At 41.9% G+C, this 24449-nt stretch overlaps 1 protein-coding gene across 2 annotated transcripts in view; it reads left to right on the forward strand.

The window, feature by feature from the left end:
* Positions 1-21021, forward strand: part of MTHFD1 (methylenetetrahydrofolate dehydrogenase, cyclohydrolase and formyltetrahydrofolate synthetase 1) — a 124087-nt gene extending 103066 nt beyond the window's left edge. For both annotated transcript variants that reach the window (XM_072838891.1, XM_072838892.1), the window contains exons 16-28: positions 1492-1594; positions 3607-3683; positions 4312-4452; positions 5707-5775; positions 6228-6339; positions 6440-6579; positions 9223-9264; positions 11629-11729; positions 12570-12747; positions 15249-15356; positions 15898-16050; positions 19158-19251; positions 20769-21021. In XM_072838891.1, coding sequence (XP_072694992.1) covers positions 1492-1594; positions 3607-3683; positions 4312-4452; positions 5707-5775; positions 6228-6339; positions 6440-6579; positions 9223-9264; positions 11629-11729; positions 12570-12747; positions 15249-15356; positions 15898-16050; positions 19158-19247 — 1314 coding nt within the window. In that variant the 3' untranslated portion in view covers positions 19248-19251; positions 20769-21021. The remainder of the gene's footprint in view (positions 1-1491; positions 1595-3606; positions 3684-4311; positions 4453-5706; positions 5776-6227; positions 6340-6439; positions 6580-9222; positions 9265-11628; positions 11730-12569; positions 12748-15248; positions 15357-15897; positions 16051-19157; positions 19252-20768) is intronic.
* Positions 21022-24449: the final 3428 nt, after the last annotated feature.

The following is a 24449-nucleotide window of genomic DNA, read 5'->3' on the forward strand; positions in this document are numbered from 1 at the left end:
CAGAGTGCCATGGAAAGAGCAGGCAACTTCTGATCTTTTATTTTTTTAAGATTTTATTTATTTGAGAGAGAGATATAGTAAGAGAGAGCACAAACAAGCAAGGAGGGGGAGGAGAAGCAGCCTCTCCACCAAGCCGGAAGCCTGACACGGGGCTCTATCTCAGGACACCGGGACCACTACCTGGGCCAAAGGCAGACGCTCAACCAACCGTGCCACCCAGGCGTTCCAGGCAACTTCTGATCTTACCTTTGATGATGGAACTTTCTGTCAGATGTGTACTAAATCTGATTTTAAACCCGTCTGATCTTTTTAAAAGCTTTAGGATTTGAAATCTAGGAACTTGCCTGAGGCCACAGTACCTCACACCAGGTTGGAATTAGAACCTCTCCTGGGTCCCCAAGCATCCCCTGGGTCACGGTGCTCTCCCAGTCTGTCCCCATGGGCTCACTCTGAGTGGGCTGTCAATGGCAGATTCTCAGCCTAGTGACAGAGAGTTTTGCTGACTTCCGTAAACAACGTCATATACTAAGCTTGTGAGACCAATTTGATGAGCCAGTGAGGGCCAACTCTGAAAACATCTGAAATTTTAAGACAAAGCCCTCACGGCATAAAAAGAGAACTGTGGGAAGAAACAGGACTTGCTGGAGCCTACTCAGATCTACCACACTTTAGAAAAAATGGAGAACACATTTTATAGACACTTTCCATTTCAGGATGTGACCTGCATATACACTGTCAACAAATAAAATTTCCAAATTCTGTGAGGAAGAAGAGACAAACCTCTTTTGTGCTTTTTGGAACAGTAAGAAGGCAGTGAAAATGCAGCACTATATAAAAAGCAAGGAAAAGTGATTTGCATTGATTTTTTAGCAATTGGTACTTACTTTTGCCCTGTCTAATATATCATTTGAATTGGGCTTCTCAATTGTCTGATTGAGAAAACTTTGCACTTTGCTTTTCCTTTCAATATGTTTGGACTTGGTCAATTAGGTACAACACTTGCTGGTCATTAGGCTTATTTACGGCTAGGTTTAAGGAAGTGCCTCTGGAGCTCAGTTATAGGGATAAAATGTTAATGTCTCTGTATATGTATAAGTAGAAAATAAAGCTTTAGCCTGAGGGATTATAGTTTTGCCTTCTAAATATAACACAGTTTATATTTCCTAGAGGGCACTCCACCTGGAGATAGAGAATACATTTTTTAAAAATTTATCATGCTTGGGGCACCTGGGTGGCACAGTTGGTTAAGCGTCCCACTCTTGGTTTTGGCTCAGGTAGTGATCTTGGGGTCATGAGATCCAGCCCCACATCAGGTTCTGTGCTCAGTGCAGAGTCTGCTTGGGTTTCTCTCCCTCCTTCTTCCTCTGCCTCTCCCCCTACGTCACTCTCTCCCCGCCCCCTTCCCTCTCCAATAAACAAATAAATCTTTTTTAAAAATTGTCATGCTTTTGTTTTGCCTTATTATATGTTTTAATTTTCCTACCTCTTTAGAGACTGGGTATTGAAAAAACTGACCCTACCACACTGACTGATGACGAGATAAACAGATTTGCAAGATTGGACATTGATCCAGAAACCATAACTTGGCAAAGAGGTACCAGTGCAGTCTACATCCCCCAGTTGCTTCAGTTATACTGCATACCCCTCACTGTCCTTGTGCATTATTAAAGTGTGAGGTCCAGAAGCTTGTGTGTTGGTGTTTTCATGGTTAAGGTGTGACCAAGATGGTGACTTACTTGTTTTTCTAGCCACCTCTGTCAATCTCTCTCCATATGAGTTGTAATCAAACGTCTTTTTGTCAGATTCTTTGGACATTTTGCTGGCTTTTCAGTGTTGATTGGAGTGAGGGTGGTTTCAAGGAGGTTCATGCCTACACCAGAAATAACATTTTGCAAGTTTCATGCAAAAAGTTTTGGTGTCATGAAGTAGAGAAATTACGTTTTATCACTTCTTGAATCATGTTGCTCTTTACCCTCAGAACTCTTGTCTGGCATAAAGTGACTTGCTTTTTCTTGTCACTCTCTAGCTTGCCTGCTCATTTTTACCTCACTTTATTAAACTCTTGTAGAAAGTAGGTAGCCTTCAAGGTTTAAACAGTTGGCAGTTTAGTGAGTGAGTTGCCTGGCTTCACTGCCATATGTTGCTTCTCTAAGTACAGCTGTCATGGCTTAGAATTTTATTTGGTACCAACAGTACATCTATCTATCCTATGTCACTGCTGAGGAGGAATTTTTATCCAGTCATGCAGAATGCAGCTAATGCCAAATTTATTGACTGTTTTTGTGATTTTCATTGCCTCAGTAACTATTGCTAACTAATGGCGTTTTAAAGATGACTCCCTTAATATCTAAAGCCACATTGATATTTCTCTTCCTTTGCTTCAATAGCTTTAGACAGACGGTATATTTTATGAGGAATAAGCTAAAGATCCATTTTGAAAATTTAGTATCTTGTTCACTTTTCCTTTGCTTTATGTCTAATTCATGCTTTCTAGGAAAGTTGAAGTAGACAAGGAAAAAATGGATTATACCTATTGACTAGCTATTTTATATAGAGAAATTAAATACAAAGAACTTGACCTAGTTTTGAAAATAAGAATAGGCTCCAACAGTACATTATATCCTTCATTTATCAAATGGGGTGTGTGTGTGTGTGTGTGTGTGTGTGTGTGTGAGCATGCAGTGCCCACGCACTATACAAGATACTGCTTTTGGGATTTAAGTTATTACAGTCTTTATGGAAAATAATTTCACATATTATCAAGTGCCTTAAAAATGCTCTCCCCTTTGACCCATTTAGAGTGTGAACTGGTGTTTTGTTGTTCATTTTGTGTTTTTTATTGCTTGGCATGTCACACAAAAAACAAAATTGGGAATACACTAAAATGTTAACAGTAGCTGACCTTGAAAAGTGGAATTAAGATTAGTTATTTGGTTGATCTTTACCATGTTTTCCAAGGGCATATAATTGGGTACTCTGCCATCAGAATGGAAATGATTTCTTCTAAGTGTGCCGAAGGAACGTATCTGTTACCTCACATGCTTCCAAAAGCATTTGCCTTGCCCTTCATTGATGGCTCTTTTATATCTCAGGATGGTGTAAGGCCAGTGAGTCATCCCACAGAACAATAACTTTGGCCTTTTAAAAAACTAGCCTGCTTTGTTTTTCTTTTCACATGCAATGGGCTTTAAAATAAACTCCAGATTTCCAGTTAATTTGAATTCTCTAGACAGAATAAAGCCAAGCCACCCCGCATTTCTTAAAAATATCCTTCTTTAGAGGCACCTGGCTGGCTGATGTCAGTAGAGCATATGACTTTTGATCTTGGGCTGTGGGTCATGAGTTTGAGCCCTACATTGGGGGTCGAGATTACTTAAAAATAAAATCTTTTATTTTTTAAGTAAATAAACATAAATAAACTTAATCCTTCTTTAAAAATAATTCCTATTCATTTATGGAATAGAACCGGTATTCTAGCTTCACCATCAGTTTTGAAATCAAACATTAATAGACAGTCATTAAGTTGGACTTGTTGTTTAAGACTTCTGGCTTAACTCTATGGTCCTTTTACTGAAAGTTGTTCTGTGTCTTGTCTTTCTACCATAGTATTGGATACCAACGATAGATTCCTAAGGAAGATCACAATCGGACAGGCTCCAACAGAAAAAGGGCACACACGGACGGTAGCTATTTGTTCCTTTCTAAGCAAATTTCGTTCATGTGAGCCAGATCCTTGCTGCTTCTGTCCTCCTCCGTCCTCTCCCATACGATTGATACTGCCAGGTGTTGTTCTGCTTTCTCCCTTTTAAAATGGAAGTGAGTAGGTGTGTGGCATTGAGCACTCCTGACAGCTTCTGCAATAAATCCCATGTGTCACCTGTGTTTTTCCCCCAGCATTTTTTCCTGGAGGTGGAAAGCCCCCAGTGAATATCCTTGCACATAAATGGATTAAAACCGCCTCTTTTTTTGGTGGCCATTTACAATAGGTCTCTTCAATGTAAGAGCTTCCGTGTTGTTTCCTTGTGTGTTAGGGAAACCATCACTGCATGATCACAAGCTGCCTTCAGTAGAGATTTCTTGGTCCTGCTGGAACATTTATTTTTAAAAGTTGGCAGCTCAAGGTCTTGGAATAATTGATTATAAATTTTTGCTGCTGGAGAATTATTTTCATTAAGTTCTTTGTGTACATTTCTGTCGTTCTATCCTTTTAAGCTATTTGTATAAGCCTCAGATGCAAACAAGGATTGTTTCTGCAATTCACGCTTCTGGTTTAATGCAGTGTTGCCTATTGTGTCTTTTCCTTGCCAACAGGCCCAGTTTGATATCTCTGTGGCCAGTGAAATCATGGCTGTGCTGGCTCTCACCAGTTCACTAGAAGACATGAGAGAGAGACTGAGCAAAATGGTGGTGGCATCCAGCAAGAAAGGGGAGCCTATCAGTACCGAAGATCTGGTGGGTACCTGGGTGCTCAGAGGGTGCTTGTGGGTACACAGGGGCGTGGTGATGCCTGTGCGTCTGTTGTCTTAGGTTATCCCAGCAGTTACTGGTCAATTCTCTCTGATTTTGCTACTTACAAGAGAATTATGAAATTTCTAAAAAGTATCTCATAGTGAGTAATAGGTAGTATGCTCCAGTAATAGGCCACAGGTTTCAGATGGTCTGAGCAACATCTTCAGCCTGTAAGTATTTCTAAAAGTGGGTGTATGACTTCAATTTGTAGAGAATGTCAAATGTCCCAGTGAGGTCCTTGGCAGATAGGTTGGAGTCACATCTTGGCCTCCCCCCATGACAGGCCTCCCTGCACAGAGGCCTTTTATCATGAAGCTTGTTGACTCCATCTCTGCCTAATAACCACACTAGGGACAACTCTTTAGCTGGTTTGTCTGATGGTCCTCCTAGGCTAGGTGTTCACTTCAGAGTTATTTCCATACCATCTATGTGGTAATATGAGGTTTAGAATGAGGTAATATTACAGATTAATTGTAATTAATATTACAATTTTTTGAAAGCCTATTTGTGTTGACATACACCCAAATATTTGGCCTGTGATTAGCAGTCTGTCAGCTGAATTCAGAAAAGGGAGAAAATATGAATTTCCTGTTTTTAGAGTCAATGTATATAAGAAAGGAAATCGTTCTAAATTTTTACACCCAAACCAGTAAGTTAGAAATCACCAAAGTTGAATATAGGTGGGATCCATAGCTTTATCATTCAACTATGGTTGGATGGCTTAAAAGAGGGGCCTGATATTTAAGAGTTTGTATTGAACTCCTAGATACATTTTCAACTTCAGCTTTGGAAAACACACACTGAATTTAGTTTTCAGCCATTTCTGCCCAAACATCAAAGTTAGAAATAATTCAGTTCTGTAAGAGCTAGCATTTCTGCGCTTACAAACTAGTTTAAAATGGATTCCCTCATCAGTCAGCAACAAAGCTTGATTGAGCTGCTTGTTTCCAGAGTTACATGTTTTTCCACAAATTACATGTGAATGTCATTTTCATTCTGTGTGTTCTTCCTACTTAAAATAAGTGACAATCTCGTAGTATATACAGAAAAAATAAGTAAATGGATGGTCTGGTTCTAGTGAAAGTACCGATCGGTGCACAATGGCTACAAAAGGAAGATATAAGAATGTTGAGTTTAGTTCAAAAGGTTGGGGTTTTTTGCTGTTAGGAAACAATGCTTCATGCCTTTGTTTTGTAGGGGGTGAGTGGTGCATTGACAGTGCTTATGAAGGATGCAATCAAGCCTAATCTCATGCAGACATTAGAGGTGAGCAGAGTGACTCCTGCCTTCCTGAATCAGTCTTCTGTGTCAGACCACAGTGGTTATAAAGCACATTTCTCTGGGGGAGTCAAAGAGTTCTCTACTCCCTCCTCTCTTTCTTCCCATTCTTTCTCACTGTTGTGATTGGGATGTTGCCAAAATATAAAAGAGGTGGCTTTGTATTTTTCCTTCTGAAAAATCTTTTTCTTTTGGATTCCAACTAACATTCATACTCTTGACCACATGATCCCATTTGGAAGCAGGATTGCTTGGGATCCCTGGGTGGCTCAGCAGTTTAGCACCTGCCTTTGGCCCAGGGTGTGATCCTGGAGTCCCTTGCCTGTGTCTCTGCCTCTCTCTCTCTATCTCTCTATCTCTCATGAATAAATAAAATCTTCAAAAAAAAAAAAAAGGAAGCAGGATTGGCAGCTTTTCTCATGACGTCTTGATTTCCATAGGGCACTCCAGTTTTCGTTCATGCTGGACCATTTGCCAACATCGCACATGGGAATTCCTCTATCATTGCAGACCGGATTGCACTCAAGCTTGTTGGCCCTGAAGGGTTCGTGGGTGAGTATTTTTGCAAAATCTGTGAATAAACTGTGTTTTCCTTTTAACATCAAGGGAGTTGGGATGGCCTTTTTACCATTGCTTTTCTCCTTACTTACAGTGACTGAAGCAGGATTTGGAGCAGACATTGGAATGGAAAAGTTTTTTAACATCAAATGCCGGTATTCTGGTCTCCGCCCTCACGTAGTGGTGCTTGTTGCCACTGTCAGGGCTCTTAAAATGCACGGAGGCGGCCCCATGGTGAGGATCAACAGTTTGAAGAATCTGATTCTCAGGAATGGTCTGAAGGCTAAAAGGAACTTGGGATGCCTTGTGCCTATTTCTTCTTTAACCTGTTCTTACCCACATGATTAATAGGGTGCCAAAAGCAAGAGATGTTTAGATAGCTCTTGTGGTGGCCACCTTACCACTCATGGAAATTGGCTTCATGGCCAGTGTTTCTGAGGGAACCATCTGATAATATCTAAACCAAGGATGGGTGATTGGCTATACCCACCAAAAACTCCTTTATGTTCAGACTGTTCTTTCTCAAGAAGTCCCGTTTTCCCTCTAAATAGTGACACTGGCAGCCCATCAACCAAGCCATTTCTGAGACAGAGGGTCAGCCCCTTCCTGAAAGGCACATGTTGGAGAGACTAGCCTGGCCTGGGAGGGAGAAGGAAGGTAGAGATGCCCAGGACTGCCTCCGGGTAATAGAAACTAGGTCATGACTCTTTTATCTTCAACTTCAACCTGAATTTTCTGTTTTCCTGAATTCCTACTAGTTAGAAATTGCACTTTTTATCCTATTAGTTTAATTCCTTTCCAGCACCTGCACATGAAGACATGGTGATAGTTTTCAGAAATTTCTTGAAGAAGTATTAAATTCCAAGCCTTATTAAATTCCAAAAGCCAGGGCAGCCTGGGTGGCTCAGCGGTTTAGTGCCGCCTTCAGCCCAGGGTGTGATCCTGGAGTCCCAGGATCAAGTCCCACATCGGGCTTCCTGCTTCTCCCTCTGCCTGTGTCTCTGCCTCTCTCTCTGTGTATGTGTCTCTCATGAATAAATAAAATCTTAAAAAGAAAAAAAAAATTCCAGAGGCCAGTCGTGCAACTTGAGAAATAAGACCTCCTCCACTTAAAATCAGTGTTTCGTAATGTAGTGATCAGAGATTTTCATAACAATAGTTCTCAAGCATTTTAGTCTCAGAACTTCTTTATACTCTTAAAATTATTGAGGACCTGAAAGAACCTTTGTCTAGATAGGTTATAGCTATGATATTTACTCTATTAAGAATTGCCAGAGTTTGTTAATTGACATTAACAAAAATTGTATATATTTTTTAAGATTTTAAAAAAATTATTTATTTATTTATTCATGAGAGACACAGAGGCAGAGACACAGGCAGAGAAAGAAGTAGGCTCCATGCAGGGAGCCCAATGTGGGACTCAGTCCCAGAACCCCAGGATCACGCCCTGGGCCAAAGGCAGGTGCTCAATGGCTGAGCCACCCAGGCATCCCAAGATTTTTTTATTTGAGAGAGTGAGAGCACAAACCGGGCAGGGACAGAGGGAGAGGGACAAGCTGACTCCCCATTAAGCATGGAGCCAGACACGGGGCTCAAATCTCAGGACCCCAAGATCATGAGCTGAGCCCAATTCAGACACTCAACTGACTAAGCCACCCAGATGCCACCAAAATTATGTATGTGTGTTTTGTATGAAAAGTTGTTATATTTTCCCAAACAAAATGTAAGCATTGTATATTGTTCCCACCTCTTCAGTATCTGGCCTAGTGGAAGACCACTGGACTCTCATCTTCAGCATGTGATCACATGTCACATATTCTTTCGAAAGTCCATTGTACCCTCAATGAGAATGAGAGTGGAAAGAACCATGATATCTTAGAATTATTATGGAAATAATCTTAACCTTATGGACTCCATGAAAGGATTAAATCCCCAGATCACTCTGTGGGAACCACTGCCATAACACAACTCCAGCACATGTCTCTACTCTCAGTTGTCCCCAAGGCACCCAAAGCTAGGCACCTAGCTTAGGAGAGCAGGATCGACTCCCTTTTTCTTCCCAGTTATAACCAACATGTTTTCCTCTTATACCTCTTACACCATTGCACCTTGTTTCCTCCTGATCTCAAGGTCTGGAAAATAATGCCAGACACTTAACCTGGGCAGTACTGAGAGGTTAGCATCACATATAAAGCTATGTCAGGGAGCCAGACCTGCTGCTCTCACTCCCTCTTGTAGCTACATGTAGGACTAGAATATGGCGGCTCAGCTCCCTGCTTCCTGCCCTGCCTGTCGGTAGCCCCTTTTGGAGTCGGAGTACCATAATCTCCACAGAATGGGAACAGACCAAGCTGAGAAATTGAAAACTTCTAAGGCACTGTACACTGCTCACAGTGGAGTCCTTGGAATTGGCACCAGGCACCTCCATAACAGTGAACTCGCTGCTTAAGTGTTCTGACACCTTAAATATACTTTGGTGGAGGGAGAAAATCCTGTGTTGTATCCCTCTTGTTTGCATTGCTCATGCTCCCTACTTCAGCTCCACAAAGACATGGGTTGACTCTACAGACCAGCTCAGGAACCCATCACAGGGCTCGTCACAGACACATCCCTTGTCCTACTGCCTTCACATCTGTTCTTGCCTCCTTCACTCAGACCACAGAGGTCTCTCACTCTGCTCACAGCAGTCATTTTTTTGTTGTGTGCGGTAGCGTTGGTCAAAGACCCTAAATCCTTTGGGCAGGAAACAACCCTATTCTGTGATAAACCACCCCTCCCCAGCTAGGATGCAGCTTTTACACTTGGTAAGGCATCATTTTAAGCTAAAACTGCATTGTAAATAGAAAATGCCTCTGACTTTGCTTCCTTTCCTTCCAGGTTACTGCTGGACTGCCTCTTCCCGAGGCTTACATAGTGGAGGTAACTTCATTCATTTCTAATCACTTGTCCTAGAGAGCACCACACCCTGAATCAGTGTTTCTCAACCCAGTCTGTTTGGAAATGAGTGGGCATATGGCTGCTAGGGGCAAGGGTGCTAAAAGGCCTGCAGTGTGTGCTAAAGAATTGCAGTGAATAAAGTTGGGAAGATATGCTCCATTGAACAGCTGCCCCATGGAGGCTACCGGTGAAGCCACTGCTCTAGATCAGTAGTTGGTTCTTAAGCAGGACCAGTTTTGCTCCCAAGAGACATTTGGCCCTGTCTAGAGACATTTTTGATTACTTTGACTTCAGGTAGGGAAGACTGCTGGCTCTGAGTAAAGGCCAGGCATGCTGCTACACACCCTACAACCCACAAGATGGCCCCCAGGACAAAGAACCATTTGGCCCCAACTGTCAGGAGTGCTGAGGTTAAGAAACCCTGCCCTAGACTAATGACTGTTCATTTCACTGTGTTCCTCGAATTGGCTGCTTAATTACCAAATTCCACCTGAGTGAAGCAAGTAGGGACTTTTTTTGAAACGTCTTTCTTCTGTAGATTTAAATCCACAATAAAAGGCCAATATATGGTCAGGATCCTAGTTATTTTGCTAGGTGAAGTTTCTCTAAGCTGATTTGGTATAGAGCAATCAGGGAGGAGCTCACAGAACTGTGAGCTGGAATCTTTTCATATTTATATCACTTGCTCTCAAACATCTATAGAGCCTGTTTGGTTGGTTATGTGAGAGACACTCTTGCATGAAATGGCAAGGTCAGCTGCCGCCACCGTTAATTCAATTTTTCTGCCTTTTTGGGAGACTTAAATTGTCAAGCAATACAGTACCACTGTTCAAGCCTAAATGAAATATTTCAGAAGCAGCTAGAAAGGAATTGTTGGTGCCTTGAGTCTGCCTGTCTTCTGAGTTATGATTTGCCTTTTATGGTCATTTGTCTGATTCACGCGTGGGAGGGGAATTCACAGTTCTGGCCTTCCTGCCACCCCACAGCCTTTCCTGTGTCTAATTAGAGTGACTGCCCCTAACTGGCCCAGCTGGTGTCTTCATTTAAGAAATTCTACTTTTTAGAAACTGTTCTCAATCAGCCTTACATATTAATTGGTTTTCATGTGACTAGGGGTAAAAGCAGGGCTCTTTAGAATATCAAATCCTAATTTTAGTTTTCAGCTACTAAAGGGAAAAAAGCCTAAGTCATGTTTATAATCTCAGTTGTTTTCTACCTTTATCTTACCCCCTTTTTCTGCTGTTTTATTGAATCCACAAACCAGTCTGCTGGGGTTTGCTCATGATCCAGGGTATTTATTTTCACATAAGACTATTATGTTTTTATCTTAAAAATACTTAATGTATTTTAAGCTTGTAATAGTAACATCCTTTTTGTAAAAAAAAAAAAAAATTAAACAACGTAAGGATATAATACATGATTTGAGCCCCCTGAATAGGTTGGTACATATTTTTCAACATTTAAAAAATTTCATGAATATATACTTTTTTTTTTTTGTATTTGCCCAAAAATGGAGTTAATTAAGCTGTCGATAGTTTTGCAACTTTGGTACACTTTAGTACATCTTTGATAGGTTCCATGTTAATACAGATTACTTCACTTTTTGTAACATCTGCATGATACATGTTTATTGAGTGTATATATGTCATAATTCACTGGCCCAATCCCCACTGAAGGAGGTTTGTGTTTGCAGTTTTCCAATGCTGCAAGCAATGCTGCCATTAACATTTAACATATTTAAAGGTACGTTTCCTTGATTACTTTCCTTTAAATGTCATAGTATTTGGTTCTTAAAGATGGTGTTTATCTTTTTTTTTTGTTCCTACTGAAGGTTCACGGTCAAGTTCATTAGAACCTTTGAAAGCATCACTGATCACTTCATGTTTTCCCCCAGCACTTATGGCAGCTGTATAATGAACACCAGGCACTCTGCTAGGGGCTGTCTTCTGATGGAAGGGTCTGTGCAACTCTGAGTAGAGTCAATTTATACCATATGGGTACATAAAAGCTATAAACACAAGGTTGTAAATATAATTTACTTAAGAAACTAATTCCCTACAGACAGCAAATATGCTATTAAGATGTGGTTCGATGACAGCAGCTATACCAGCTCTCAGGCTTTCAAGACAGCCAGGAAACAAGCATAGTTCCACTCCAGTGTTGCAGGCTGGCACAGTTTATGGCTCGATAGCGCCCCCTCACTGTGGTGTGAGAAATGCATCAGCAGACCTGCTGTGGGCTGTTGGCTTTCTCTGACAGTGAGTGGCTACTTGCTCAAGGAGGCAGGTTCCCTTGTAAGAAGAACCTGCCACTGACCTTGTGGAACTTTCCCTCTTGTTTTTACAGAACCTGGAGCTGGTTGAAAAAGGCTTCAGTAACTTAAAGAAACAAATTGAAAATGCCAGAATGTTTGGAGTTCCTGTGGTCGTGGCCGTGAATGCATTCAAGTGAGTACAAAGAGGAGGAGTCAACGGGGACTATGAAAAATAGTCAGAAACCATCTCCTGGAGCTAACTGTATAGCACTGCTTTTAGCTTTATTTTGTTCTTCATCAATTACTGGTATTGGTTGCTAAGCCTCTGCTCTGGCTGCCATCAGTGAGAGCCTGTGGTGTGAGAGGCACCACAGATGCCACAGAAAACTTGCCACTTCTCCCATCAAGGGTCCAGGGTCAGATCTGGCTCCCACGGGTCCCCTTCTCCCCTAGATGACACACAGACTGGAAGTCAAATGTTCTTTTTGCTCTCTAGAGGCCTTTATGCTATTAGAAGGTTGTGACCCTACAGAGTTCCATTATTTCTGTGGGTCTAGTGGGATGTTATCTTGACAGAATTGAACACGTTGAGCTAGAAATGTTCATGCAAGGGAGAACTTGTGTAGGCTGTTTGGGTATTGTAGTTCTAGTTTGGTCTGCTTATAATGGCCCAACCACAGCAGAATGGGAGGCACAATTTTTAAAAAGCTAGTATTTATTGACTCCTGATGTGCCTGGAATGTTCAAGTATTTTGCTTATATTTGTCATCTAAACCTCATGACATCCCAGTGAAATAAGTGCTATGGTTATTCTCATTTTACCACGTGGAAACCAAAGCCTGAGGATTAAGCAACTGGCCAAGACTTACCCAGATAGTCGACTGTAGAGCCAGGATTCAAAGCCAGTCAGTATTACTTGATTAGTTTCCATTTATCAGTGACTAACTGACAAGAATTTTAATGGCAAACATAAGACAGAGATTGTCCTCGCCGACTGTCATCAGTGTTTTAACACCAGTGGCTGCCTTTACAGGACAGATACGGAGGCCGAGCTGGACCTCGTCAGCCGCCTTGCCAAAGAACATGGGGCTTTTGATGCTGTGAAATGCACGCACTGGGCAGAAGGGGGTATGGGTGCCTTAGCCCTAGCTCAGGCTGTCCAGAGAGCAGCTCAGGCACCCAGCAGCTTCCAGCTCCTTTATGACCTCAAGGTGAGTTACTTTCTGTATGAAAAAAAAAAGCACAATGAGGTTTCTGTGTGGCTGCCTCTCTTTAGAGCCTGTGTTTAGCATCTTCAGCCCTGTGGGTTTGATTTCCACGTAGGTGAGTTACAACACCATAGCCTGGGCTGTCAACCCCAGACAGCTTTCTTACCAGTGCATGTTGCTGCTTACTTATAGAGTAGCGGTCTCTGCAAGAACACTCTTGCAGGGGGAGGTTGGCTGTCAACCTAAATTTTTTTTTTTAAGATTTTATTTATTTATTCATGAGAGACACCGAGAGAGAGAGAGAGAGAGCCAGAGACATAGGTAGAGGGAGAAGCAGGCTCCCCACAAGGAGCCTGACACGGGACTCAATCCCAGGATCCCAGGTTCATGACCTGAGCCAAAGGCAGACGCTCAACCACTGAGCCACCCAAGCGCCCTCAGCCTAGCTTTTAAAAAGACTCATAGTACTTTCCCTTTGCTGGCAGAGGAAAGGGTTAAATGTAGAACCTATGGTGTAATTCACTATAGCCTTTTAACTCAAGGCACCAGCTATGTTGTGGCAGATTGGCAGGGGCTACATCAAGCTCAGAAGAGTTTTCTGACCACTTCCCAGTAACAGGGGAAAGCATTGTTCCTAAGCTCACTTCCTGATTTGGGGCTGCCTCAAGTTCGGAGAGACTCTTAGTGCAAAGCCAAAGCACCCCCACAAGGTTCAGCATTCTTTCCATCACTGAGTAACTATAAGAAGCACTGCTTATTCTGTGATATAATAAAGTTAGTTCAGGGGTGCCTGGGTGGCTCAGTGGTTGAGCCAATTAAGACGCTCCAATTAAGCGTCTGCCTTCAGCTTAGGTCATGACCCCAGGGTCCTGAGATTGAGCCCCACGTAGGGCTCCCTGCTCATCAGGGAGTCTGCTTCTCCCCTTCCCTCTGCCTGCTGCTCCCCCTGCTTGTGTGTGTGCAGGCTCGCTTTCTCTGTCAAATAAATAAATAAAATCCTAAAAAAAAAAAAAAAAAAAAAAGTTCATTTAAAGAAAGGTTGTTCTTACTATAGGGTTATATTTTGTTTTCGGTTCTCTGTCCATGTAATGTATTTCAGGCTGTGGTTGGACATTAAGTAAGTATGCCCACAACAACTGGAAACTTTGTTAGGAGCATGGGATGGGTATAGTAGTTAATTCTCCTTGTATTTTCCAGGCTAGTTCTTGGCTTGGTTCCTAAAAGATAATCACAGACTTTCAAAAACAGCCATAAAAAGATAGAAGGAAGAAACGCCGGTATTCTTGAATTAACATTGTCTTGTTTCTGTTTGCCCTTTGCAGATAAGATACACTGACAAATGTCCTAACATTGTCCTATTGACACTGACATTTTCTTATTGAGCTTTAGTTTTGTAGACCGGTTTGAATATCTGTTCAACAAGTCATATTTTTAGGAAATGCCATAAACAAATGCAACAAAAGCATTTATAGATGCTCTGTCTATGGCCCATCCACAGTGCCTGAGTTCAGAACCCCAGTCCTGGAAAGCCAGCAGGAAGCCCCAAAGAAGTGCAGTGATGAAGACTTTTTTTTCTCATTTCTACTTAAAACTTCTCTCTGTTCCAACAAACAGGAGGCTGCCACTTTTTGTCTTGTTTAGCATCTGTTGGTCTTCAGTCACACCTCAGGGAAAGGACTTGTGCTTCAGAAGTTCTGAATGTGCCTTGGCATTGATGAAGCTCCAGGGATAAGACACATATGAAAGCAATCTCTGGTCGCATCTTTATAAAACCCTAATTAAATAGACATTTTATTTTTATCCATTATCCAAAGCCTCTTCATAAATTATCACTGTTTAGCCTAAAAAGGACTTTTTATCTCTATAGATTGTTGCTCCTTTCAGGAAACAACATTTTCCCAATATGTCTTCTTGGCCTTACGTGCTAGGGAACATAGAATCAGATATATTGCCTAATTTTAATACATAGATGATTTGGTTTTTATGACTATTTCTAAGCAACAGTAATCCACAATCAATATGTTGTGTTAAAAATAGCCTTTGCCTCTCCTATACAAACTGGGGGTTATTAGATGGATATTGGTTGCCTTGTTTCATCAGTAGTATCCCAGGTCTATTTTGACATGAATCTGATCTCCAGCATTAGAACATTTCTTTGTATTTATGAAGTAATAGTTATTCTTTGATAGTCAGTAGTATTGTTTATGATGTACCTAAGGTGATCCTAAATGTGCATGCGTGCACGTGTGTGTATACACACACACACACACACATACACACACAGTAATTTTACCTCTATGGGACATTTTCCATTTATATTTTTGGAGCTTGGTATTAAAAGAAAATGTTTCTAACTCAAATATACCTCAAACTATTTGCGTATCTGTATGTAAAGCATCTTCTCACCCTTCTGGGAACTCTGAGCCTGGAGTGAGGCCCTGTTCGAGGTCAGCGCCATCATGTGTATCCAGTCATGGCATCCTCCTCTCTTTCTTGTCTACTAGCTCCCAGTTGAGGATAAAATCAGGATCATCGCACAGAAAATCTATGGGGCTGACGACATAGAATTGCTTCCTGAAGCTCAACACAAAGCTGAAGTCTACACGAAACAGGTAGATGGTTGGTTGGTTTGTTCTTTCAACTCTTTACAGAGAAGTCTGGGAGTCAGAGCTCCCGAGTTATCCCAGTTATCCCAGGTGCCCACCACCTCACTTCCCTGGATGGTAGCCCTCTTCCTTCTGAATACTGAGTTTGAATTAGGTGGTCTAGTCCTTTATCTATCCAGAGGTGGTATATGAATGTGTGGAAAAACCAAGAAGAAATAGGGTTTTTTCCTCAAATATTGAGAACCTGTCTTCAGTAGTGTTCTCATGTCTGTTCCAAACTCATTTTTAATTGGCTACATAGATGAAAATTAAATACTCACTTTTGGAATATGATTGTGAGTACTTACTTTCTCATGCAACAGAGATTCTTCTTCTTCTTCTTTTTGATCTATAGTAACCAAGCCCAGGGTCCCTGAAGTACAGGTGGGTATAAAGGGAATTAGATGTTTTAAACAAGCTGACAAATCTGTATCATCACAATGCCCAGATGTCCTGTGTTACATTATCATCTTTTCATTTGTCCTGCTTTATTCCCTTCTCTCCCCAGGGCTTTGGGAACCTGCCTATCTGCATGGCCAAAACACACTTGTCCTTGTCTCATAACCCAGAGCAAAAGGGTGTGCCCACAGGCTTTGTCTTGCCCATTCGTGACATCCGTGCCAGCGTCGGGGCCGGTTTTCTGTACCCCTTGGTAGGGACGGTAAGTGAGTGGTACAGGCAGAGAGTGGGTTGTTCATCTGTGCTTCTTGTCTGAAATTGGTCACTGAAGCCATCAAGCAAGTGCCAGCTGAGCAGAGTTCATTGCTGAGGAGCAAGCTGGAATCGGGCCTATTAGGATTAATCCTCTTGCTTTGGACCATCCTGGTGTCAGTTAAAGTATGAAACCATGACTGCTTGTAATGAATAACAATTCTGTTTCCCAGGGGCAGTATGACCTTGATGAAATCCAGGACAGGCCTGATCGATAGTCTGTGATAGTGCTAATGTATAATCACAACTGACATTCACTGGGCGCCTTTCACAGATTAACTCACTCCTGCCAACCGTCCTTTGAAGTAGGGACAGAGGCTCTGAACCTCTGGGCTCTTGACAGGCCTGGAGCTTATGCCTAAAACTCAGGGAATTCCTTGTTTCAGAGTAAAGAATTTCTCCCTTAAAAGGCAAATGAACCTTGTAGATATGAAAAATGAGGTTGCTTATTTCCACTTTAAGATGAATTAGTTATCAAATGCTTCTTTATCTTACGAACTTTATGTATATTGAAAGATGAGCCTTGTTAACAGGGAGGGAAAGGGGTGTGCAAAGGCATATTGGCAGTTTGGGCTGACCATCCAGGTTAACATTGAGCCTGTGCCTTGGTTTCTCCCCTTTGATCTGCCCAGTGTCCAACATCTGCAGCTTGTACTTACCCTCAGTACAAGACTGACATATTAAACAGCCAATTCACAATGAAAAAGAAACCACTAGAGCTGCAGTCTGCTTTGTCCCTGTTAATGTGCATGCAGAGGAGTGCCTATAGAAGTGAAGGCCAAACTGACCCTAGTCAGGCCTGAGGTTGCCAGGAGCTCAGAGACAAATACACCCTGCCCAGCTGAGTATTTTCTCACTGAAAACAAGTTCTTGCATTAGAAGTCACTGTGAACTGAGAAGACATTTCTACACATTCTCTGGGCTTAACAATCACTATTCTTAATGCCTTCTAATTGCTGTTGTTGGGGCCTGAATAGGGCTCAGAATTTGAGTATTTTGTCAATTTTTTTTTTAAGGTTTTATTTATTTATTCATGAGAGATACCGAGAGAGAGAGAGAGAGAGAGCCAGAGACATAGGTAGAGGGAGAAGCAGGCTCCATGCAGGGAGCCCAACGTGGGACTCGATCCCTGGTCTCCAGGATCAGGCCCTGAGCCAAAGGCAGCGCTAAACCACTGAGCCACCTGGGCTGCCTGAGTATTTTGTCAATTTAAGGTAGTGGTGGCTTCATGTAGGATTTTTATATCTAAGTTCATATGTGTATGTATATATAAGCTTTTCTTTTTTTTTTTTTTTAATTTTTATTTATTTATGATAGTCACAGAGAGAGAGAGAGAGAGAGAGAGAGAGAGGCAGAGACATAGGCAGTGGGAGAAGCAGGCTCCATGCACCGGGAGCCCAATGTGGGATTCGATCCCGGGTCTCCAGGATCGTGCCCTGGGCCAAAGGCAGGCGCCAAACCGCTGCGCCACCCAGGGATCCCTATATAAGCTTTTCATTTAAAAATTTTTTGATCATCCATGGCGCCTGGGTGGTTCAGTCAGTTAAACATCTGACTCTTTTTTTTTTTTCTTTTTAAAGATTTTATTTATTTATTCATAAGAGACACACAGAGAGAGGTAGAGATAGAGAGAAAAGCAGGCTCCTCACAGGACAGGATTCAATCTCTGGACTGAGATCACGCCCTGAGTGGAAGGCAGATAGATGCTCAACTGCTGAGCGTCCCCACATCTGACTCTTGATCTTGGCTCGGGTCTTGATCTCAGGGTCATGAGTTCAAGCCCCACTTGGGCTCCATTCTGGGTGTGGAGCCTACTTTAAAAAAAAAATTGGGGGGCAGCCCGGGTGGCTCAGTGGTTTGGCGCTGCCTTCAGCCCAGGGCGTGGTCCTGGAGACCTGGGATCTAGTCCCACATCAGGCTCCCTGCATGGAGCCTGCTTCTCCTTCTGCCTGTGTCTCTGCCTTTCTCTCTCTGTCTCTCTCTCTTTCTCTGTGTCTCTCATGAATAAATAAATTAAATCTTTAGGAAAAAAAATTTTTTTTTTTACTATCAATATGACCAGTGTTTATGGGGAGAAAATCCTCTTTGAGAAAGAGTAAAAATACTAAAAATCCTAATCACTGTATTGAGGGCCATCTTTAGAGTTTTCTAGCAACATGCTCATGTATGTCTGCATCAGTGAGCACACGCCCATTTTCTTTAATATCATCTTCAGGCTTTTCTGCTAGGTCTGAGGAACAATCCCTTCCTTCCCCCTTTTTGTTCCCACACCCAGCGGTTGCTTACAGAGTTTACGAACAGAGACCAGTGTCAGATCTCTATAGAATATTCTGGTAAGTTATAGTTGTAGAAGTGCAGCTTAAATTCTTCTCCTATCTGGATCTGATTTGGAACTTGTATGTATTCATTATATAAGACATTTTTACAGGTCAAAGTGTCCTGAGTTTTTACTTATGAGCCTTATGGATTTGCAGCTAAGTAGGTATTTGTCAAAGCCAAGTCTGCAAGTACCAATATAATCCATAGGCATTAAGAGCTCAGTTTTAGAAGGCCAAACTGGACCAGTAAGAATAGTGATTGTGAAGCTATCTAGGTTTTGTACAGAAATGTCTTAGCCCAAGTCAAAGGATACTAATTCCTAATGTGTTGCTGAAGCAAAATAATACAGGCATCAACGTAAGACTCATTAAAACAAAATTAAAAAGCAGACAAGCCCTGTACCTCTTTTTGGTCTTATGAGAGGGAAGGAGGTGACTCCTCAGCACCCCACCCCTACCGCCTCCCTAGAGGTTGAAGGTGGAAGTACCTCCTGCCACTTGCAAATGTCAGTGTGGAAGAGGATAGTGAAGCCTGGCATTTGGCTTGCGGAAGGACATTAGGGTTTCTCTTTGGGGTCATGACGGGATTAGTGACTTGGTTTTCAGTGAGTAACAAGAAGAGTACCACTTTACTGACAACTATGAAATAATTTTCTGTCTTTGTGCCTTGGGCTTTTTACCTGAAGGGAAGGTGGAAATAAAGATCACTTTATTTTTTATGCTATTTCACATCTCCTAGATGAGCACAATGCCTGGACTCCCCACTCGGCCCTGTTTCTATGATATTGATTTGGACCCTGAAACTGAACAGGTGAATGGGTTGTTCTAAACAGGTGAGTTGGGATCCCTGGGTGGCGCAGCGGTTTAGCGCCTGCCTTTGGCCCAGGGCGCGATCCTGGAGACCTGGGATCGAATCCCACGTCGGGCTCCCGGTGCATGGAGCCTGCTTCTCCCTCTGCCTGTGTCTCTGCCTCTCTCTCTCTCTCTCTGTGACTATCATAAATAAATAAAAATTTAAAAAAAAAAAAATAAAAAAAAAATAAACAGGTGAGTTGTTACTGGTAAGAATTTTGCTTTTTTTTTTTTCCTTATGAGGTATGTTTATGAATTATGGAACTCCAGCAAAAGCTCTGAAAATGCAAATCTGAATGCTTTCAAAACTTTTCCAAACATCACTGAAGGCAGAGTTGGCTGTGACCAATGAAGGAAATATTCCACATTTTTGGTAGAAAAGCATGGCTTATCATGGAGCAGTGTAGAGAAGAAAGCCACCGTCTAGTAAACTTTGGAGGGACTGCCACAGAGGCTAGGCTAAAGGTCCTTCTACTTTGAGTAGACAGCAGGCAGGAGTTGAGCAAATGTCCCAGAAAGTAGAAAAGAGGAAGAAACAGGACCAGTCCAGGAGTACTTGGGGTCTTAAGTGAAAGGTCCCTAAGTACTCATCACAATGAAGGAGCCTTCCCTAGACACATCCAGCTGAAACTTCAAAAACATTTAAGAAGCCTAAAAAAGCCTTCTCCAGAAAAGAAAAAAATCCTGGCCTATGAGAAAATAGGAATTAGAGTGAACAGCTGACTTCTTATCAGCAGTAAGGGGCTTTTTGACACAGGAGGAATACCCTCCAGGTTTCCAGAGAAAGCTAACTCTCCACCTGCACTTACGCCCCACCAGATCTATCCAGATATTTTCAGACACGTGCAGGTTTGCCACCCCACCTCTCTTCCTAGGAAGATATTTAGCAATGTCCTCCGGCAAAATGGAGACTAAACCAAGAAAAAGGAAGACATGGTTTTCAGAAAACCCAATCTTGATCTGGGCAGTAATGAAGGGGAATCCTGACAGTTGCAAGGGACCCAGAGTTAAAAGTCTAGGAGGGAGGAATTGAGAAACACTAGAAAGTGCTAGAAAAGACAAGAGTATCAAAGGGTAATAATGCAAAATTAAAGCTCTCACAGTGTTTCAAAAAGTAATGGTCCAGGTAGATATCAAACTGTAGTCCTTTTCTAGGCAACCATAAGGATGATTGCTTATAGAAGTAACCACTTTCAGAGAAAAGATGGTGTGCTTGCTGCCCGGGAACACTGTTCTTCAGGAAGGCTTATGTGATGCTGGAAGTATCCTTCTGGCTCATGCCTGGCCTGGCCTTGAACAGTATTCACATAGCCATAATGGAAGTGCCATGTGTTGTTTTCAGGTCTGTGGGTCAACCCTGTAAGAGACTGATGTGGAAAGGCTGGAAATGTTAACAGATTTGGCCATACAAGAGGGGGATGCTGCAGTGTAGAAGGGGAGAGGATACATGTTTCAGCTCGTAGAGGAGTATTTACCTCTCGTTTCTTTTTCCTCCTAGATTGCCTCTCTTCAAGATGCTGCTCCAAACATTTGGCCAATGTGCATTCAGGCCGACTGTTGGTTAGGAAGTGTGGGGAAGTCGAGAGAAGTCAACCCCTGCCCTGAAGATCTTAGGAAGTAAAGAGCAAGAATTCCCCCAGAAGCCTCTCTTTGGTCTTAATCCCCACCATCATGTATAAATTAACATAAATCATGCACAAGTCTACTTACTTTATTGAAGTGCCACAGAATAAAAGGAAATGATTTTGCGATCTGGATGTTTAAATATAAATTCTAGCATTCACAGACTGCTGCAGTATCTCTGCTATCCTGTGTGAGCCCATTTGTCGGCAGAGCCCGGGACCAAAGAAGCAAGTTGCAAGATGTACTTTATGACACTGTTGTGTTTAAAGGGGTAAATGGCACATGCTTGCAGATTTCTGGGAGGACACATCATCAGGGGATCTCCTGATGGGGTTGAAGGGGGAAGTAGGGTATAGAGAATGTGCCTTTTTATCATATACCTTTCTATATTGTTTTGTTTTTTTTTTTTTAACCGGAGAAAGTATTGCTTATACAAGTTTTTATCCTGAACTTCCTTGGAATTCCATTTCTGTCATAGCTTTAGCTCCATTTATTTTTTGTTCTCAGGAAGGATGGTCATAAAGCACTAACTGTAGGTAAACCTTACCTGCTCTGTTGGATCAGCAAATATTTATTGAGCTGTGCCTGGGCTCCACCCCTCCCTCCAGAATGTTTTTTTTTCCCTGAAATGTTTTCCCTTCTCTTCTTGTTCTTTAGCTTCTGTCTCTCTTTCTCTCCTATTCTTTGTTTCCTCTTCCCCCTTGTCTTCCTACATTGGATCCTTCCAGAAGATGCTGCATCCCCACTGATGCCAGTGTAAACACTACTGGTATCAGTGGAGCAGTATTTTTCCCCATGTCCTTGGTTCTATTATATTTAATTCCCTAGATTCACCTCAGTGTTGCAATACAGTTTGCCATCCAAAGAAGTGATGGCGGTGCTGTGGGGGCATATGGCAAAGGAGTCCCAAGTGCAGAGCCCCAGCTTCACCATGTTTTGTGCTGTGCCTGGCACATTGTACACAATGATGTCAGTTCCTGTTCCAAAGCATCATGCGGGCCCAGTCTACACAGAGTTCACTGTTTCTCATGTTTTTGTAAATGTCCTGTAAGACCTCATCTGGAATGGGACTTGCAGGGAATTTATTTTATAAATAAGGGAAGAAAGCAGTCTATGGTCAGACATGGTGACTTAAAGATCATCTTAAAGCATTCAGGCTTCCTAGTATCCCCAAAAGCCATGTGGGCTTACATCTTTAAGACTGATAAGGAATAGTGAATACAATTGGTGGGAGAGGGTGACTGGAGTTTTATAAACCATATAATAAGTGATGCAAATTGTTTTTACTAGATACTGCTTGGAATGAATAGACTATCACTAATGCAAGAATTTCCCTAAGTAGGAGTAAAATAGGTCTTCAGTAAAAATTCAAATGGTACAAGTTGCTTTTTCCATCGGGCATTATATCTTGGAGATCTTACTACATGAGCAGTTGGAGATTCACCTTGTTTCTTATGGCTGTGTAGTATTTAAACCATCCTCTGTCAATGGGCACTTAACATTGTTTCATGGTTTTTGCTATTACAAATGAGAGAGCACTGAATATTCTCTTATATATCAGTGCAGTTTGTGTAGAAGCATCTGTTGGATAAAAAATTAGGAATGGAATTGCTTAAAAATGACCTTTAGCTTCAAAATGAGAGGTAGCCTTTGGCTAGAAATAGGTAGAGATAAATCATAGTGAAACAAATTTGTAAATTAGGTTTCAATCTCCATTTTACAGAAAGGCAAATTCCAGAATTGCACTGCTGTTGCCTACCAGATGAGCTTGTTAAAGTCCTCTTGACTCCAAAGCTTTTGCTGTTTACCAACATTCTGCATGTCAGAGCTGTTCCTAGAAGCCAGCCCCTGCCAAGTGGCACAGAAATGGACCTCCCCTTAATGACAGGTGGAAAGCTCTGCCCATTTCACTTCCCTCCAGAAGGAAGGGATGATAACAGGTGACAGGAGCAGAGGGAAAAAATAAAGAGGTTAGGAACGCTGCTGAGCGATTATTGATACCATGGGTTTTGTGGAACTGATTCTTCAATCTGTGATTAAGAAGTGTGATAGAGAGGCACCTGGCTGACTCTGTTGGTGGAGCATGTGACTCTTGGTCTCAGGGTTAGGAGTTTGAGCCCCATGGTGGAAGTAGAGATTACTTAAAAAAAATAAAAGTGTGATGAAGAGATGGCATGAAGGATTAAAAAAATAACTGCAGGCTAACTGAAGACATGAATTCAAGACCTACAGAAACAGTAGTGCTTGGGGTACATATTAGTATGTATTGCCGAGCAAGGTCCAGTGCCTTTACCTTGGGGGTAGGAGCCCTTAGAGATCACTGGCCTCCCTATTGCCATTCTTAACCCTTCTCTGGGCCACCAATGCTTTCCCTCCCCATTATTTTTAATGTTACTGATAAACAGATTGAGCTCTCTATTCTGCACTTCAGAGGCTGTTGCCATGCGGTGAAGATATATATATATACTCTTAATTCAGAAGAGGCAGCATTTGTGTGCTGCCAAGTAAAGCAGATTACAACAGAACCACTGTTTGTGTTCACTGGTACAATCCTGATGGTGCCTAGGAACATCAAAATACCAGAAAACGAGCCACAAGTTCATTTAATGCTGTACCAGAGAAGGGGATGGAGGGCTTATTCCCAGAAGGTTTCTAAAATATAAGAATTATTACTAAGGAGTTATAAATCATTTTTGGTAGCTACAGGCCCAGGCCATGGGTGTATGAGACCAGGATGGGAGAAATCCCATGATCAGTTGAGATTAGTTAAACATGCAAGTTATTCTACTGGCACAGTGTGTCTGGTGATATTAACAAGATAAGCTGTAGGTAGGATAATTTCTCATCAGATTAGGGAAATATATTTATAGCCTGTTTCTCATTATATAATCAAAAGCTACTAATGGAGTAGCAGACAATAATATGGGTAATAGCTTACTGTCATTTAAGTGAGTTCAGGGATGACAGGTTTCTTTCATGCATGAAGTACTGGATACATTTCTTAAAACTCAGATGTGGCATCCAATTCTAGTCATACCCTAAGGAAAAATCACAGTGCAGTATTTCATTTATAGTACTATATTCTTTGTGAGTGAGTGTGTGTCGCTGCGTGTGGTGGAGGTTGGCAATGAGTTGAAATATACCTTAAAGAAATCTTCCCTTCAAACCCAAAATCAGTTTACCTCTTAGCTCTTCATCGCCCTTCTGTTCCCTTTCATTAGTCCTTTTAAAAAAAAAAGGCGGAATAAGATCTACTAGTCTATTATCTTAATCTGTTCATTTTCTCATTTCCAACTCCTGCCTAAGAGAGCTGTTCTACCCCTGTCTTCATCTGGATAAGCTCATCTTATTTTTGCCTGAAATTATTGCAAACTCCAAGATCTAGTAGATTTGGAAAAACCTGGATCTCAGTGAGTGATAGCATCTCAATTAGTCATGAGTGGCATGGGTTTCTTTTGGCTTACTTAAAGTTCGCAAGTGTCAGTAAGCAGGGTGAGCAAACCATCTGGGCATATAAATGACATTTTCACAGACTGTGGTGTTTGCTGACCACACA

The sequence above is a fragment of the Canis lupus genome, chromosome 9 (genome assembly GCF_048164855.1).
Source record: "Canis lupus baileyi chromosome 9, mCanLup2.hap1, whole genome shotgun sequence".
Classification (NCBI taxonomy): Eukaryota; Metazoa; Chordata; class Mammalia; order Carnivora; family Canidae; genus Canis; species Canis lupus.